The sequence below is a fragment of the Besnoitia besnoiti genome, chromosome I (genome assembly GCF_002563875.1).
Source record: "Besnoitia besnoiti strain Bb-Ger1 chromosome I, whole genome shotgun sequence".
Taxonomy (NCBI): domain Eukaryota; phylum Apicomplexa; class Conoidasida; order Eucoccidiorida; family Sarcocystidae; genus Besnoitia; species Besnoitia besnoiti.
In genome coordinates, this window is record NC_042356.1 from 1,732,607 (window position 1) to 1,749,750 (window position 17,144).

The 17,144-nt window shown below is 60.4% G+C and overlaps 1 protein-coding gene across 1 annotated transcript; it reads left to right on the top strand.

The window, feature by feature from the left end:
- Positions 1-48: 48 nt before the first annotated feature.
- Positions 49-17,018, top strand: BESB_002590 (uncharacterized protein; the record flags this gene model as incomplete). The annotated part of the gene is made up of 19 exons (XM_029359014.1): positions 49-2,068; positions 2,511-2,798; positions 3,082-6,201; positions 6,546-6,958; positions 7,371-7,682; positions 7,994-8,148; positions 8,722-8,826; positions 9,136-9,456; positions 9,923-10,045; positions 10,359-10,882; positions 11,379-11,503; positions 11,903-12,139; positions 12,502-12,640; positions 13,005-13,123; positions 13,642-13,986; positions 14,398-14,787; positions 15,330-15,647; positions 16,163-16,420; positions 16,806-17,018. 19 exons carry the CDS (start codon positions 49-51, stop codon positions 17,016-17,018), a joined length of 9,525 nt encoding a protein of 3,174 aa, XP_029221927.1.
- Positions 17,019-17,144: the final 126 nt, after the last annotated feature.

Below are 17,144 nucleotides of genomic sequence, written 5' to 3' on the forward strand. Positions count from 1 at the left end.
CGGTACTGCGGATTTTCTCGGCTACTTCTTCTTCACTTCTTCAAAGAAATGGACCCTTCAGCTGCGTTCCGGCCCTTATCGCCCGCGGGCGGCGCGATGGCTTCAGACGCGCGCGTGTTTGCTAGGCCGAGTCTCTCTCGCGTCCCAGAGCGTGCGTCTCCTTCACAGCTGCCTGCAGGCGAGGTGTCGAACCCCGTGGCTTTTGCAGCAGCTTCGTCATCCTGCGCCTCCGCCAGTCAGTTTTCCGTCTTTTCGGAGGCCGCGGCTCACGCTAGCGAACTCGTCCGCCAGATCGCGGCGTTCGATGAAACTGACGGCTCACTTGAGAGCAAGCTGCGCGCCTTGGGGACCTGGTCCGGCGGGTGTACGTACACCCAAGCCATGGACCCGCGGTCGTACGAAGAGAATCGCCACGCGTTCTCTTTGGGTCAAGCGTTTCCCCAGATTCTTCCGCTTCCGCCAGTGCTTCAGCGGCTTCTGCACCGCGACTCCCGGCGGCGAGATGACCAGACAGAGAGAACCGCTTTGGGAGAAGAAGAGAGCGGCCGCGACCTCCGCGCGCAGGCTCCACCGGCGTCGCCTGCATCGGGCGCCGCCCCTGTGTCTTCCCCGCCGAGCGGCGTTTTGTCGCTTCTCCATCTCCTCTGGGTCGCCGACGGCGCGACGTTGCATTTGTGGCCGCTGCCTGCCGGCACAGATCTCTCGTCTTTTTCGCCTGGTTTTCCGCCGGCCGCCGTTGAGAGCACAGACGCGCGCGACTCGGACAAAGGCCGCATCTTCGCCTCGCAGGCGGGCTTGTCGCGCTCGCGACGTCACCGCATGACGGAGCAGCAGCGGCTGCTTCACTCAACGCTGACCTACGAGCTTCCGTCTCCGCTGCGGCACCTTGAGCACGTCCTGCTTCCGCGCACGCTGCTGCCGCCAGCTTTCGCGGGGTCTTTTCTCTCCTTCTCGCCTTCTGCTACCCTCGAGGGCGGGCGCGCGCGCCGTGCTGAACGCGCAGGCGACGCCTACGTGGAAGTGAACGACGGCGGGGACTCTGGGGACGAAGACAGCGGGCGATCTGCGCCGGGTTCGGGCGAAGTGCCCAGCGATGTGGAGGCGACGCATTTCCACGCACTGATTGCGGTCTGCGAGGCGTCGCTGGCGGTGCTGGCGCTGAGCTCGCCGGAGGCCTCGCTCAGGTGCTGCGCGGACGAGTTGAGCGCGGGCGGCGCCGCGGCGCGTGTCGCCCTCCTCGCCTCGTCGTCGTCGGACTTGCAAATCTTCCAGATCGCGCATCTCTCGCTGAATGCGCGCACCCCGTCGTTCGCCTCGGCCTTCTTCGCCTCCTCCACCTGCTTGCCTGAAATCACCGCGGTCGGCGTCCACTGCGGCTCATCGCGAGTCTTCCTCGGCGATGCCGAGGGCGGCATGCACGAGCTGCTCCTGATGCCCCTGCCCTCCGTCCCCTCCGCCCGCTCCGACCGCGGTGGAGCCCCAGCGCGGGCCTACGGGAGCCCTGAAGAGACGCCGCGGCTCGGAGTGCGGAAGATGCGCCGACGCACCGAGCAGGCCCCTGCGCGAGGCGCGAGGCGGGCTGCGTGTCGACGAGACCCTGACGCGGCAGACGAGGAGTTGGAGGACGGCGCAGAGTCCGCGACCTTTGGCGGCGATGACGACGAAAGTGGTGCCGAGACGTCGCCAGATGGGGACGACGTTGACGCTGTCGGGCTTCTCCAGTGCCGCGTGGAGCCCCTGCGCTCGTCGATCTTCTCCAGGCTGGTAAAGGGCGCGGCAGACATCGTGACCTCGGCCTTCGCGTTCCTGCCCTCGCGGAGGCGCCCGCGGCGAAGAGAAGAAGGCGTCCGACACAGGAGGGCGGTCTCGGCGTCGCCGCCCCTGCGGCGGCGGGACGAGGCCGACACCGAGAACGGCGGAGACAGAATCGTCTCCATCACCCCCGATGAAGAACGCGGTGCTCTGTGGATCCTGACCGCCTCCTCAGACGTCGCCGTCCTCCTCCTGGAGCCGCCCGCGCTCTCCCCAGACGCGACGCTGGTGGAGGCGAAACCCGACATCTCACTCAGTAGGACTTGCGTGCTAGAGCAGGGCGGGCGGGGCAGAAGAGGAAGAGGAGAGGGAGACGAAGAAAGGGGGGAAAAGCTTGAACAGAGCACGCAGACCAGAGGAACGTGTTGAGACGGACATGCACATACTATGAATATATGAATACATATATATATATGTATCCGAATTTGTATCTGTGTCCTGTGGACGTGGATATTTGCATGCACGTACATATGTATATATATATATATATATATATGTGACAGGCACGCCTGTGCTGAGCCTACATTTCGGTAAATTACGATATGTTTCATTGCCCTGATCGTTGCCTCGTCTTGTGGCTGCTCCGGTCGCCTCTCTCTGTCTCTTGTTTTTTTAAGTGTTTCCTACATGACGGTGAGAGCGCCGTGGTCTGTCGCAGACGCATGGTAAGTTCCCCTGCGATTCAATTTTTCTTTCAGTTCGGCTGAAGCGTCGCGAGCTGGAGCGGCAGATCGGCGCGGACTTCCGGAACTGGGTGTCGCCGCCTGTCCCCTTCTGTGGGGAGGCCAACTGTCCCCATTGTCCCTCGCCGCCGCCGCGGTTTGGGCTCCGGGGGCCTATGGGGGGCGGGGCGCCGAGGGCGAACCTCTCGGGAAACGGCTTTTTCGCGTTCTTCGGCTCCAGGCCGGAGCTGCGACTCGTCAGTGTGCACCCAACCGCGCCGCAGGAGGCGCAGACGATTGCCGCGGTGCTTTTCGACGACAGAGGTAAGTAACAAGTCAGCCTTTTTCTTTCGAGGGAGGGAAACGCGTGTGGGGGGGGGGGGGGGTGGGAAAGCGAGCGTCACCGCGCAGGCAGAAGACGCGGACTCGGTCCCAAACGGGGAATCACGAAGCCGCGTGACTCGCAGATGCTGGCGAGGCGTTTCCTCGCCCACGCGAACCCAGGTAGAGGGACCCCTGGCGGCAAGTGGTCGCTAATCGAGAAGCATCGCATGCGTTTATGAACAACACCTTGCTCTGTGTGTGTGCTGCGGCGGCGTGCTCTTAGGCGGTCGGGTCTACCTCCAGCTGGAGCACTTTCAGCTTGTTTCGCGTCTCATGGGAGACGCGCCACCCCAGCCTCCGCCGGGGTCCTACGGCACGCCGGCGCCGTCTGCGCCCTTCCTCCGCGTCGCGTGGTATCGGCCTGCGCCTGCAGCTGCCGGCTACTGCACGGCCTCTTCTCTGTGGGCGTCTTCCTCGAGGATGCTCAGAGAAGGGGAGCGGGGCGTCTCTCAGGAGGCACCCAGCGGCGCGGCCGCGGGCGCGTCTCCACGCCGCGGCGACACGGCCGTTGTGTGTGGGGCTCGCCACCGGAAGCTCAAGCTGGGATTTTACTCACAGGGGGCCTCTGTGCTTCTGTTCGAGGCAGCGGACGAGGAGGGCGACGACCGGGATGCGAAGGGGCGGGCGCCCGAGCCGCTGACCAGCCAGCCCGCGTTCGAGCGCCTCGTGGCGGTCGCACCCGACTTGGAGGCCTCCGCGCGGGCGGTGGCCGCGCCCGCCTCTTCCTACGGCGCATCCACCTGCTACGCGTCTCCGTCGCAGAGCGCCGCGGCTGCGCATCCGGCGCATCCGCAGGCGTCGTCCGCCTTCGCGTTCAGCGCCTCTTCCGCGGCGCGCTCAGTGCAGCCCCTGAAGGAGGCTTTCGCCGCGTTTCCACTCTTCCTCGCGTCCGCGCCGTCGCCCGCGTCGTCCTGCTTTCCGCTCGCGCTAGGCGAGTCTCTGTGGATCGTCGAGGCGCCACTGCTTTCTCGCAGCTCCGCAGTCGCGCAAACGCTCTCCGCTGCGGCTGCCTTCGCGCTGCCGTCGCCGTTCGACGTCGCGAAGCGCGCTCACTGGCGCTACCTGCCCTACCGCGACGTGCTGCCGCCCGTCTCTTCGCCCTACGGCGCGCCGTTCGCGCCGCACGGGTCGCGCGGCGCGGTCCCGGCCTTCTCGTCGTCGCATCTCTTTCCGCAGGCCCCCGAGCCTTCGGACTTCGCGTACGCCTCGGCGCAGCCGCAGACTGCCTCCTCCTCGTACGCGTTCGCGGCGCCGCATCCGAGCGCCGCGCCCTCGCCCCCGACGAATCCGCTCTTCGCCTCTGTCGAGAAGACGATCGCTGTGGCGCCGCCGCCGTTCGCGTCGCCCGCGGAGGCCCTGCCCTGTCGGCGGAACGGCGTCGGGGGGTCTTACGCCGCCTACGGCACGAGGGGAAGCTGGCAGCCTGAGCTTGCGGTGCCTCTCGCGGCGCTGCCGGCGCTCGCCCGCGACCAGGTTCTGCCGCCGCGGCGGGTGTTGCTCATCACCTCGCGCTGCGTCGTCTCGCTGACCTTCTGTTCGCTTGAGCAGATTTACCAGCAAGTCGTCGCGCGTCTCGTGCGAGAGGCAGAGCGGCGCCTCCGGGCTCCGGGCGGCAGCCTGCGGAAGTCCGCGCTGCTGCTCGCCGACGCAGCCTGCCGGCGCGACGAAGACGCGCCCAAGCACGTCACCTTCTTGCCCGGCTTCCAGGAGAGGCGCCAAACGCTCGACGAGGCGACTGCGGAGGCCGAGAGGGCCGTTGTCGCCACCGCCGTCGCCGCAGTGGACGCGCGCGCGAGACCGGAGGGACTTTTCGCAGGAAACTCCTCGCACGAGCTCTCCCCGGTCGAGCAGAGAATGCAGAAAGTGCAGAATGAGCTTGTCGCGCGGCAGCGACAGGCGCACGCCGAGAGAATGGCGGTGGCGGAGCGAATTGCGTTCGGCGCGGGCGGTGTGTATAGACCCTACAGCGACGACGCCCGGAACGGCGTCTGTACACCGTACGGGGCCGGCGAGGTGCGCGACGCGTCCGCGGGCGGCTGGACCAAGGCGCTGTTTGGCGGAGGCGGCTGGGGGGGAAATGGCTTCTTCTCTTCGTCGTCGGGGAACTCGGGGGCGGCGCCGGCGGGCGGGCCTTCGAGCCTGAAGCACGCTGGGGCGAGCTCGCGAGACGGCGTCGTCGGCTTGGATACGCTGATCGTGGCCTACCTCCGCGACGCATACACGGCTGAGCAGGTGGCGGCCGTCTGCTGGCAGCTTTTGATCGACGTTCCCTCCCTTCTCTCTCCCTCACTGGCCTCGACGTCCACGTCTTCCGCGTCACCGCTCGCCGCGCGCGATCTCCACCTCGCCCTCCGGTCGCTGCTCGCCCACGAGCAGACGCGACGCAGCGGCGCTGCCCCCCTCGACGGGACCGCGACTGCGGGCTTCCTGTACCCCGCGCCCGCGTCGGTGGCGCACGGAGGAGGCGATGCGCTGCTGCGCGCTTTCGCCTCGCGCGCCGACCGCGCCTTCCTCGACGTCTTTCTGCGCTCCACGCGGACGCTAAGTGCCCTGCCCGCCTCGTCGTCGCCCTTTGCAGAGTTCGGCGCGGAGGCCGCCGAGCGCGCGGGCGCCGAGGCGGCGCTGAACGCCGCGCGAGGCGCCGACGTCGCGATGGAGGAGGGGGGGCTCGAGGCCTTCTCCTCCACGCCATTCCGCAGGGGCTACATCAGCAGCGCGGAGACCCCCGGCGACGGCGACCGCCGCAGGCTGGGGAACGAGGCCCGCGAAGGGCTTGCGCAGAGCGCGGGCTTCTATCCCTCCCCTCCCGCAGCGGCGGTGGGCGCGTCCCCCGAGCTGGGCACGCCGCTGGCGTCGTGTTTCGGGCCCTTCGCGCCCTTCGCGCCTGAAGACGGCCGCGAAGGCCGGGGCTTCGCTGCCTCGTCGCTGGACAGCCAGTCGCTGGCGCCCGGCGAGATCTCAGCCTTCCTCGTACTCGCCTGGCAGACACTCGTCAACAGGGTCGCCTCAGAGACGGGCGGCGCGTGCGCGGGCGCCGACCAGGAGGCGGACACGGCGATGCTGAAGCAGCTCGAGGCCGAGCTGAATGCGTTGCGGCAGAAGAACGCGCAGAGCCAAGCGAAGGGCGACGGGCGGCCGGGGGGGCGGCCCGAGGGCGCGACGGGCGGCGCGACGCGGCTGTGGGTCTTTGGCGGAGACTCCTCGCAGCCGCGAGGGGCGGCCCCCGGCGCCGTGAGCGCCGCCAGCCTCCAGGAGCAACAACTCGAACTCCAGATCAAACAGCTGCAGCTGCAGATGGAGCAGCGACGCTACCAGCAACAAATGCAACTCAGCACCAGCGCAGGTGAGACGCGGGGAAACCCAGACACGAGGCAGCGGCCGGAAAGAGAGACAGGAGAGAAACACGCCGCAAACACACAGGGAGGGTGGAAGCGTCACGTGCAAACTGCCGGGAGACGCAGGGGAACGAAGACAAACGAAAGAGAAGGCACAGACGTTTGAACAGGGCAGCGGAAACGGACAAAGCGATGCGGCTGTGGGGGAGGGGCAGAGGGGAAGAGGTTATGAGATGGGAATGGAGATACATAAAAAAAAAGAGACACCTCTTTCCGTTCTGCTGCGCTGCCTGCGGTGGGGGGAGTTTGGTGAGAGTTCCTCTCGGTTTGTGTTTCGCTTCTGTTGCCTCAGCTCCGTCTTCGGGCTCCTACGGTTCGCTCTCGCCGACCGTCAAGGGCTTGCTGCTTTTCGTCTCGCGCCTCCTCCGCCCGTTCCTCTTTGCGCCGCTCTTCGAAGCCACGCACAGCCCCTCCGGCATCCTGCGGTCGCCTTCGGCAGCCGCAGCCTCGTTTTCACCGGCCTTCTCGGCGTCCTTCCTTGCCAATCAGAGGAAACGCTCACGGCTCACGGCCTTCCTCTTCGGCGACGACGGAGAGGGCGACCCCTCAACGGATGCGCAGAGCGTCCTCGCCGTAGCGGGCCTCGCGGGTCTCCACCCGGCTCTGCTGACCCCTGGAGCTCTCCCAGTCCCCATCTGCATGCGCGGCAGATTTTCCCTGGCGGCCGTCGCGCTCATTCAAAAGAAACTGGCGCTCCTCTTCATGGTACGCTGAGCGGCAGCACACGACTAGCATCCACCCCCCACATATATATTATTATTAGTGTTTAATATCTATATATAAGCGTATGGCTACGTTGCGTTTTCCTCTCTCCCGCGCTGCGCCCATCCACATGTGTGTCTGCGTATGAAGACCAAGAGAAACAGGCGAGGATGCGCGTAGGAGAGGAGATCTTGGGAGTCCGTGCGAGGCGGCGACTCCGCCTCTCCCCGAAGGCGGCTCATGCATCTCTGGTTTCACTCGTAGACCCGAGGCGCCAGTTGTTGGCGCTCGGTGCAGATTGTCTGTCTTCTGTCGGTAAGAGGCAGGCATGCCGATTTGGCACGCGTCGCTTCTGACCAGGAGCCTGCGGAGCTGGAGGCCGCCCGCGCGTTGTGTCTGCTGCACCTGTGCGCAGGTCATCGACGCCGTGTACACTGCGATTTTCCAGCAGCATCTCGAGAGGCCCGAGCGGCAGATGGGCGCCCAGCCCGCGCAGACTCTGTTCGCGTTCGCCTTGACCTTTCCTACTGGTCCTTCGCTGCCACCGTCGCTCCCGCCGCACTACTCGCTGCCGGCGTTCTCTGCCTTCCTCGCGGGCTGCGGCGCCCGCGGCCAGGCCACAGACACGGAGGCCTGCAGAGACGAGCAACGATTCTCAAAAGTCATGAAGGCCGCCGCCGTTTGGTGCGCGCTGCCGTCCCATGAGCAGCAAGAGCTGCAGCACATGGTAGGCGAGACCGCGCGGGGCGGGGGGGGGGGGGAGGAAAGGGCATCACGAAAAGATACTGAAATGTCAATTAAAACACAATAAAACGGCGACTGATCCTTATTAGTGCCTGTCGACGAAGGAACCGACACGTTTAGGATTGTACCCAAAAAGCTAAAAGAAGCCTTGAAGCTGCGTCTGCATGGCGGGTCACGACTCCTCTGACCGTTGCGTCGAGGTCGCGGGCATCTTCGCCAGGCGGCTGCTGCAGCGAGTCAGCTTCTGTAAGCGAAGTGCCTCGCGGGCTCGCTTGTGTGCGTTTTCTTCGTCAGTTCGCCGTCTCGCGCATGCTGCTTCTGTGCAACGAGGCCCTGGCCGCCTATCGGCTGCTGCTGAGGGAGATGCGCAGCTGCGCCCAGCTTGGCACGCGGCGCTTCATCGACGCGCTCCAGTTCGATCGCGTACTCTGCCTCAACCTCTCTCTCTTGTAAGTCCATAGGCCCCCTATTAAGCAAAAAAGGTTAAACATAACACTAGCGAGGACGTGTGAGCCAGCTTCAGTCGAGTTTACGTTATGATACAACTAGAATGAAACCTGCTCGGCTACGCGGCGCACGCGACAGCCACGTCTGCGCCGGGGAGGGGCGTGGGGCGTACCTCCAATCTGTGGTTTCTGTTTTTCTGCCGCTGGAAGCGCCGCGTGAGAGTCCACGGGAGAGCGCCACAATTTGCCGAGGCTTCGGCACTCGCGGCGGGACACGAAGAGACGCTCAAACAAATCTGAGGCAGGTAACATGAGCACGCTGAGCCTAAAGAGAGCCGCTGAGACGCGGCGCGGCGGTCGCGGCTGCGAGGCTCTGTCCGTGGACGAGAGTGACCTACACAGAGGGGAACCCTAAACCCTAAACCATACGTCCTAAACCCTAAACCCTATCTGCATGGCTCTTCAATTATACGCGTGAAATATCCCGCAGACGCGCTTCCCAGGAGGCGGGCCTGCATGCAAGACACTCGCGAACTTGGGAATCGAATTTGCGTTTTCTGTTTGGCGTTCGCTCAGGTGTTCCGAGCGAAGCAGCCGCGAGGAGTTCCGCCGATTCGTCTTCAGCTGTGTCTCCGTGCAAAGCCCAGCCTTGGCGCAGCTCTGCACAGGCGCGCTCTTCACGTAGGTTTGCATGTTTGAACTTTGCCACTCCTCAGGAACAGAGGCTAGATCCACCCGCCCCCCCCCCCCCCCCCCCCCGCCCCCCTCTCTCTACTCTCTAACAATTTCAGCGTCGTTTTCACTTTATCACTCCGCACACAGCTCCTCCGCTCCGCCGTCCACGCAGGTTGAGGCGGGTCGCCCGTAGCGGACGGGCCTCGGCGCTTCACTGCCCTTTACTGCCGCCACCCCCCCCTCCCCTCCGTCGTTTTCGCGTTTCGTCTCGTCTTTAGGAGTGTGTGTGGGTTTATGCGCGGTGTGTTGCCGCAGGCCGCAAGAGCTCCGCGGCCACAGCGCGCTGCTGCAGCTGAAGAATTTCATTGAAGACAGCCGCGAGGCGCTTGAGCAGAGCGCGACTCAGCAGAGGCACACGCTCGCCTTGGTGCTTCAGCAACGCGCCCAGGCAGCCGCGGCCGTTCCTCCGCTGCCTCTCGCGCCCGGGATGCCGCTGGCGCTGCCGGCGCCGAGCGCAGCGGTTCTCGCGCTGCAGACGCAGGTGCATCAGTTCGTTGCTGCGCAGCTGCTGCCTGTCCTGCTCTTCTTCTCCATCGGCGCTCTGGCTGAACTGCTCGCCTCGGCGCAGATGTTTGGGTAGGCGACCTGAAGAGACGCGCGATGGCGCGTGCCTCCAGCGCGCGTAGCGCTCCCTCGATTCTGATTCAGCCAGCCCTTCGTCGAGGCTGCGTTCAGGGCAGCCCGAGCCGCGCGCTCCTGCTAAACGACTGGCTGCAGCCGAGCAGCCGGGTCGCAAGTGCTTCTGAAAAATGCGTCTGCCTCGGTAGCCGCAGTCTTCTACCTCTCTATACCCGTACCTATGCATATCCTCATTCCCGCATTTATACACTTGCATGTACTTATAAATATATGTGTACATGTTTGTATTGTGTTTGGTTGTGTTATTCGCTCCTCTGTGGGGGCCCAGGAGACCTGGGACGTGCCTGTCGCTTGGCAGAGCGGACTGTGGCGTGCTTTCCCTGCGCGCTCTGCAGCTCCCTGCGGGAGTGAGTGAGAGCTAAGAAGCACATCGAATGTTGAGGCGTTTTTTCTTAATTTTCAGACTGCTCGTCCACGTGGTTTCTGCGCGGGCGGAGGACATTCGAACGCGATTCAGACTCGCGGCGGGTGGCTGCTCGGGGGGACGCGGCCGGGTGTCTTCGCTTGCGGAGGAAACCAAGGAACTGTAAGACAAACCCATATCGCTTTATCAACATGCAGGCAGGAGAACGTGAAAACAGGGCTTTGCTCAGCCGCCAGCGCGTCCCGACGCCGCGAACGTAGCGCGATGCCACAGAAGACGGCGCTGCACTCGAAGCCTCGCCGCTGCGCAGGAGGCAAACGAGGCAAACGATCCACCCAGAGAGGAAGGCGCCGAGGAGCGCGCGAGCCACACGGCTAGACACCGATCCGAATTGTTCGCGCTGGTCTGACTGCGAGTGTCTCTTGCGCTGGGAGAGCTTACGTTTGCTCACACGATTCTCCTTCTCTCTGTTCAGAGAGGAGACCTGCTACGTGCACATCACGGCCTTGCTGCAGAGGTTTTTGCGGCTTCACCGAGAAGCGACGGAAAGCGAACGCGGCGCGCAGGGGGGACCAGTCTCCGCCGGTAAGGACTCTGTTCTGAAACACAAGGCTGAATTCGCAGACTGGGCTCGCTCGGCTGCCGCGGACCTGCGCCGGCGTTCACTATGCTTCCCACGGCGTTTAGAAGCGCCTGTCGGCGTCGGGATTGAGGCTAGAGGCACAGCCGCCCTCGCGCAGCTCTCGCGCGCACGCTGGAGTTCTCCGCCGCTGTCGTGCCATGTTTTTGCACGGGCGGACTCAAGCGTGATTCGCGGCGCTCGCTGGAGAGGTGATCAGAAGAATCGCGTGCCGCGCGAGCCTGTTTTTGCAGGAAGCGAAGGCCCCGAGGCTCTCTTCTGGCGCGCGCAGGCCGCCACACTCGTCGCCGCGGTGCTCGCAACCGACGACGCTGCGATGCAGCAGTTCGTCTTCCACTGGATTGCGCAGACTGGACAGAGTACGGGCTGACCGCAGAGGGCGTCGAAAGAGCCGCGGCCCAGCGAGAAATCGAGGCAGAACGACGACCTCTCCAATATGCATATAGATATACATACACTACTTAAATGTATCTTTAGGCACGAAGATGATTTCTGCAATATACGTATACATATTGAATACATCTTCAGGTCGTATGTCTATCTATCTATCTATTTATCTATCTATCTATCTATCTATCTATCTATCTATCTATCTATCTATCTATCTATCTATCTATCTATCTATCTATCTATCTATCTATCTATCTATCTATCTATCTATCTATCTATCTATCTATGTTTAGTTAAGAGGCCAAATTGCCTCTCTCTGCTGGCATGCGTAGACCGGATCGGGAACTCATCCGTAGAAGAAAATGCGTGTATCTGAGTGCACACACGCGGGCAAGTGGCGATTCGCTTTATCTTTCTTTCGTGCGACGGCCGTGCGCGCGTGCTGCTTTTCTGTGTGTTTTTCAGAGTCCTTCCCACAGTCGCTGCTCACCCTTCAGAGCCCGCATCTGCTGCCGTGGCTCCAACAGAATTTTCGGTTTTTCGCGCTCGATTTGGGCGAGTTCTACGCCGCGGCCGGACTCAGCGCACGCGTAAGCACCTCGAAGACACACGTGGACAACGGCGCTTTGCGGGACCCGAGTCTGCAGCCTGTGCGGCTCGCTAGGGCTTCGAGCTCGCCTCGCTGACGCACGAGCCTCCTCTGGCGCCGGCCTTCCTGTATTGCTGCCGAAACACCAACGCAGGGGCCCGCACACGTGAATAAACAGGCACATGCTTATATGTGCATATGTACATACCTGTATCTATCTACATATATATCTACATATATATACATCTATGTATATGATTTATGAATGTATCCACATGCATATATATATATAGTGTAAGGAATCCCCAGGCACCTCAGTCTTTCCTCGAATTCCGTGGGACATCTGACCGCGTCGCGGCTCACATCTCTCTGTTTGCGTGTGCTATGTTGCGCGCCTCAGGCAGCGGCGGAGTATCTGTCTCAGGGCCTGCGACCGTGGAGCGACTCTTCGTCCTCATCGCCGCTTGACAGCTCGCCAGTCTCGTCTTCTTCGCCCGATTCGAAGGCCAGCGGCGGCGGCTCGGGGGCTGAGGAAGGCGGAGACACGATGCAAAGCGCCGCTGCGCAAAAAAACACCGCGCAGTTGCTCGCCTTCGACAGCGAGCGCGACGCCTTCTGCGTCGACCGATGCGCACCCGTAGGAGCCAACTAAGACTGGAAATTTACTGCTATCAATTTCGAACTTTTGCATCAGTTGTCTGCTAATTACCCGAGAATGCTGCTCGCAAGAAAGCCGCACAGTTTTCGCAAATGTGTGCGTGTAGTTTGTTTATGATTCGTATCGCTCCAATACCCGTGCATGCCGATAAAAAAAGCTTACTCGGATTAGAGACACTCGCGGGATAGAAGGAAATTTGCGCAGCTGCTTGCAACTGCAAATATCTCATGACAGCGAGGCGGACGCGCTCTGTTTTTTTCGGTTTTCAAAGCATTCTCGCGTTTCGCGGGCGCACAGGCGACGCATGGATCAGTCTTTCTGTTCTCCGGATGCCTTCTCAGATCTGGCAGCGGTGCGCGGCATACGTCAGCGCCCGCACGAGGCCGCCGGCGCTTCAGACGCGTCTTCTCTTCCTCGCAAAAGCTAAGGACGCGCTGCAGCAGCAGACTCAAGAGGCGGAGGCACGAGGCGACGTTTCAGGTACGCGTTGAGAGGAGACTCTAGTCTGTGCTCGGCCTGATGCAGGCCTCTCGTCTGTGTAGGTTTTTCAAAATGATGCCTCGTTCTCTGGTGGGGCTACGCGGCGGCGTGCTCCCTCCAGGTCATCGCGTTCTGCGCTGCTCTTTCCCTGCAGCTGTACCAAGCTAGACATATCTACACGCCTAGATATCTGTACCTATTTGTACACACCTATATATATATATTACATATGTAAATCAAAGTATGTATATATATATATATATATATGTAGATGTATTGACGTCTGCGTAGCTTTTAGGGTCTAGCACTGGTGAGCTATGATGTGCATGCGACTTCCAGCTTTTTTTGTTTTTGTCTTCCTCAGGCGGCTTCGGAGCGGCTCGGGGCCTCACCATCGGCGACGCGTCGTACCAGAAGGACTCGCTCGCGTCTCTGCTTTCTGGCGTGGTGACCGCTGATCAAGTTTCGGAAAGCATTCAGATGGTGAGTGCGCCGCAGAGGCTCTGCTGGGCAACGGGGGCTCTTCTTCGTGACTGGCGGGCCTGTGTTTCGCCGTTCGTTCCCGCAGTAGGGGTTCGCTAGCTGCTTACATGCTCGCCGCGTCGCCTGTGTGCAAGCTCTGCGATTTCTCACTCGCCACCGACTCCGCAGCGTTCTCGTAGCCATATGCCGTTCATATATATATATATACATATATATATATATATGTAGGGCTTAGGGCATATATATATAACACTATATATTTGTGTATATGTATATATCCACGTATATACATGTACATATACTTCTGCGCGTGAGTGTCACCTACACGGATGCCACGCACGCACCCGGGGAATCGACTGTGCGCGCATGTGTGTGGAGGGAGTCACTTTTTCTTGTGCTGCCGTGGCGTGCGTGGCGTTAGCCATTCTCATACGGGGCGCCAAGGCGCCAATTTTCCTCTTTACACGGGTCTGTGTTTTCATCCCCGCACGCGGCGTGCGGACGTCTCTGCGTTGCAGGTCGGATACCAGCAAGGCCTGTTGCGAGATTGCCTGCGCGTCTTCTGCTTCCTCGCTCTCGAGTGCGCCATGAACACGGCGCAAGAGAGACTGTCGCTCTCTCGCGGCCGCGACGGCCGCGCGGGCACTTCTCCCTTTCTTCAGCCGCGCGAGCGCCGAGGCGCTTCGCAGCCGGAGGAGAACGAGGTGAAGGAGCGGCTTTTCCGCGAGAGCCTCGAAGAGTTCCTCAGAGACTTCTTCGCAGAGAGGGAAGAAGCAGACGCTCGCGGCACGTTCCCGAGTCCCCGGCTAACCGCGCGGGAACGCGAGGAGGGAGCAGTTGCGGCTGATTTCAGAGAGGAATGGGTGAGATGCGGCCTTCAAATCCTACGATGTGTCCCAGACTCAACGCGCATTCACATCACCGTCTGTCGCTCTGTCTTTGTTGCGTTTTGCCTCCATCTCCGTCGTCCTGTCTATCTCGATCTATCTATTTATATTTCGGTAAATGTATGTATATCTACCTCACGTCTTGTTTCCTCGTCTCTTCGCTTTTCTGTTAACGCTGCGCCGCGCGCAGCGGGCCCCTGAAAAGGCCTCCGCGCTCCACGCCTTTCTTGACCTTGCAGTACCTATACATATAGTTTTATATATATATACATAGAGGTGGATATATGGATTTCTATCTACATATATATATATATATATATATATGGAAACGGTCTGGCTGGTGCCTCACATCGTTGGCGTGTGCGCGCATCGGTGTGTGTGTTTCAGGAGGTTTTCCACAACCTTCTCGACTTGATGACGGCGCTGCAGAAGACGGTTTACTCGCGCAGCGAGTTGTTGGCGCTAGTGACGTTCTTTTGGGGTGCGAACCGCCGCGTCCAGGACGGAGGCTTCGCCTTTTTTTTCCCTTCCGTTGCAGCGCTTCAGCTGCTCGCGCACACGCAGTACACGCGGACCGCGTCGAGCTTCGCCGCAAACGGCCTCAGCGCCGCAGAAAAACGCATGGGGGGCGGGCTCTTCGCGGCGAGTGAGGGGGTCGGAGGCGCGAGAAGAGACGCCGAGGGCGCGCGTTTTGTCGCCGCGGCCTGCCAGAGCTACCTCGCCTTCGCGATCGCCGCCGTGCGCGCCTTCGAAAACGATAAAATCCTCTCGACTGCGGTAAGTACAGAAACACACGCGCAAAAAAGATGAACAACGCCGACGACAACGGCGTACGGCTCGCGCAGAGTGACGTCTCTGTCGGCGGCGTGTGCATGGTACACGCGCGTGCGAAATCAGGCTGGAGCGACGCAACATCATACATTCCAATACATGTAGGTATACTTGTATATATATTATTGTTGTTATGTGGAGTTACCTGTGCAGTGGCGTGTATTCTGTGAGAATGTCATTATGGATTCACCGGCGGTAAATGTGTTACACGTTTCGGGTCTAGTGGGCACTTCCGCGTTTTTCGTGTTTTGTCGAGAGCCCTTCCGAAGGCGACAGTCGCTCGCCCAGCCAGATAGACGCACATCCCCAACTCTGTCGGCCTCTCCGCCTGTTGCCCCCTGTGTAACATCTATCTAAATCTTTCTATCTAGCTATGTGTCTATCGATCTTCCTATGTAATAGAAATAGATGTGCAGTTGGCGGGATTTCCGTGTCTGAGGGCGTGTTTTTGTTTTCACTCTTTGCGGCTTTTTGGTTTGCGTGCTTAGCTCGACGATCTCCTCTCGTATCCGGATATCGCGCTTCGTCGGGTGCAGAGCGCTTCTCTGCCGGACTACCTCTTGCTGCTTCACGCGTTCGCGAGGGAGCAGGCTGCGGAGCTTCTGGGGGAGTCCTCGGCGTCGTTCGTTGCCGAAGACTCCAACCTGGAGCTCGACGAAGTCATGCTCAACGCACACTGCCGCGTCGGAGGCGATGCATGCGCGGAGGCGCGAGCCCTACCCCTCGCAGTCTGGCCTGCGTGGATGATTCTCCACCGCCGCGTCGCTCCAGGGAAGCTCGTCGACGCCTACCTGCATCTGATCAGGGTGAGGAGTAGTCGGTGTGGACTTTTTCGGCAGCGAAAAGTGTTGCACTTCGGTATCCTCATACGTAAGGTTATGGCCTGCGCGTCGTATATATCTGAATGTGTTGGAGTTCAGTATCTGGCGCCATTGAGGTGATTCTTCGTCGGCTGTGGTCTACGCGTAGTGTATGAATTCCTCTTCCCACGCATCTTAGCCGCGAGAGAGAACGATGCGCGCCACACTCCGCGGGAATGACAGGCATGAGGCGCGCGCGTAGACTGCCGAGACCGCGGCTTTGTCTCTCCTCTGCGCCTGCGCGGCGGAGACAAGACAGAGACGCGACGAAGACGCGGGGAGCGGAGGCCTACGGAAAGGCGCGAGGCTCCAACGCGCTCGAAGCGGAAGTGTTCTCTGTGTCTAAATGAAACGGCGACGGTGGTGCGATTCTGGCTCTAAGTCTCTGAGCACTGCACTCTGGGGACGGGTGTTTCAGTCGGTTTTTGTGTGGAGTCTCTCCTAAGATTGTGCACTGGCAGATAGGATCACCGTGGGTAACTCATCTCACTCCAAAAGCCCTCTTTTGTTTTCAGAATCACGCACCGAGCTCGCTCGCCGTCAAGCTCGGGCTGACCCCGCGCGTGCAGGCGCTGGTGTTTGCGTGGCTGTTTGACGCGTGGCTTATCAACGAAGACACGACGACTTCGAGCTTGACGTTCATTAAAACCTTCTCCTTCTACCTCGCCCAGGGCAAGCTTCCCGGATTCGAAACTCCCAACGACTGCCTTCACGCTCAGGTACTAAGCCCGCAGAAAAATACGCTCAAAAACTCTCAAAATATTTTCTCACTTTTTGACAAATATTGATACATACGCTGATATATATATATATATATATATATATATATATATATATATATATATATATATGTCTAAATACACGTACGTATGAGTAGATTGATAAAAGGCTCTACGTGCGCACTGAATCTTGCATTCGTTTGTAGTTGCCACCACCTGCTATTCATATCTTCGGTACTAACATTGTCACATGCATGCGGGTACCTTTGTATGCATAGGCGTGTGTCTGAACGCCGATCAAGTCCCAGCCTGCCTATCACAAACATTTGTATGTGAATATATATATATATATATATGAGTGCGTTTGCGCTTTGTTTTTCTTCAGCTGAGTCGCGAAGAGCGGGAAGGTGCCCAGGAGGCGTGCCGGAGCCTGACGGCGCTGCTGCTCAAGATCAGCGCGGCTCTGGCAGCGGCAGCGGCTGAAGTGCCGCAGCTCAAGCAGCTCGAGCTGTGCAAGAGTGCATGCGTCTCGCTCAACACGTTTCAAAGCAAACTCGGACTCTACGCCGACGCCCTCGCCGGACAGAGACACGACTGAAGCCACAAAGCTGCACCGCCCAGGCATTCACTTGCAGGTCTACGTGTGTCGTATGTATACGTGTATATGATTTTACATATATATACTATATATATATATGAATATATATAACTATATGAATATATA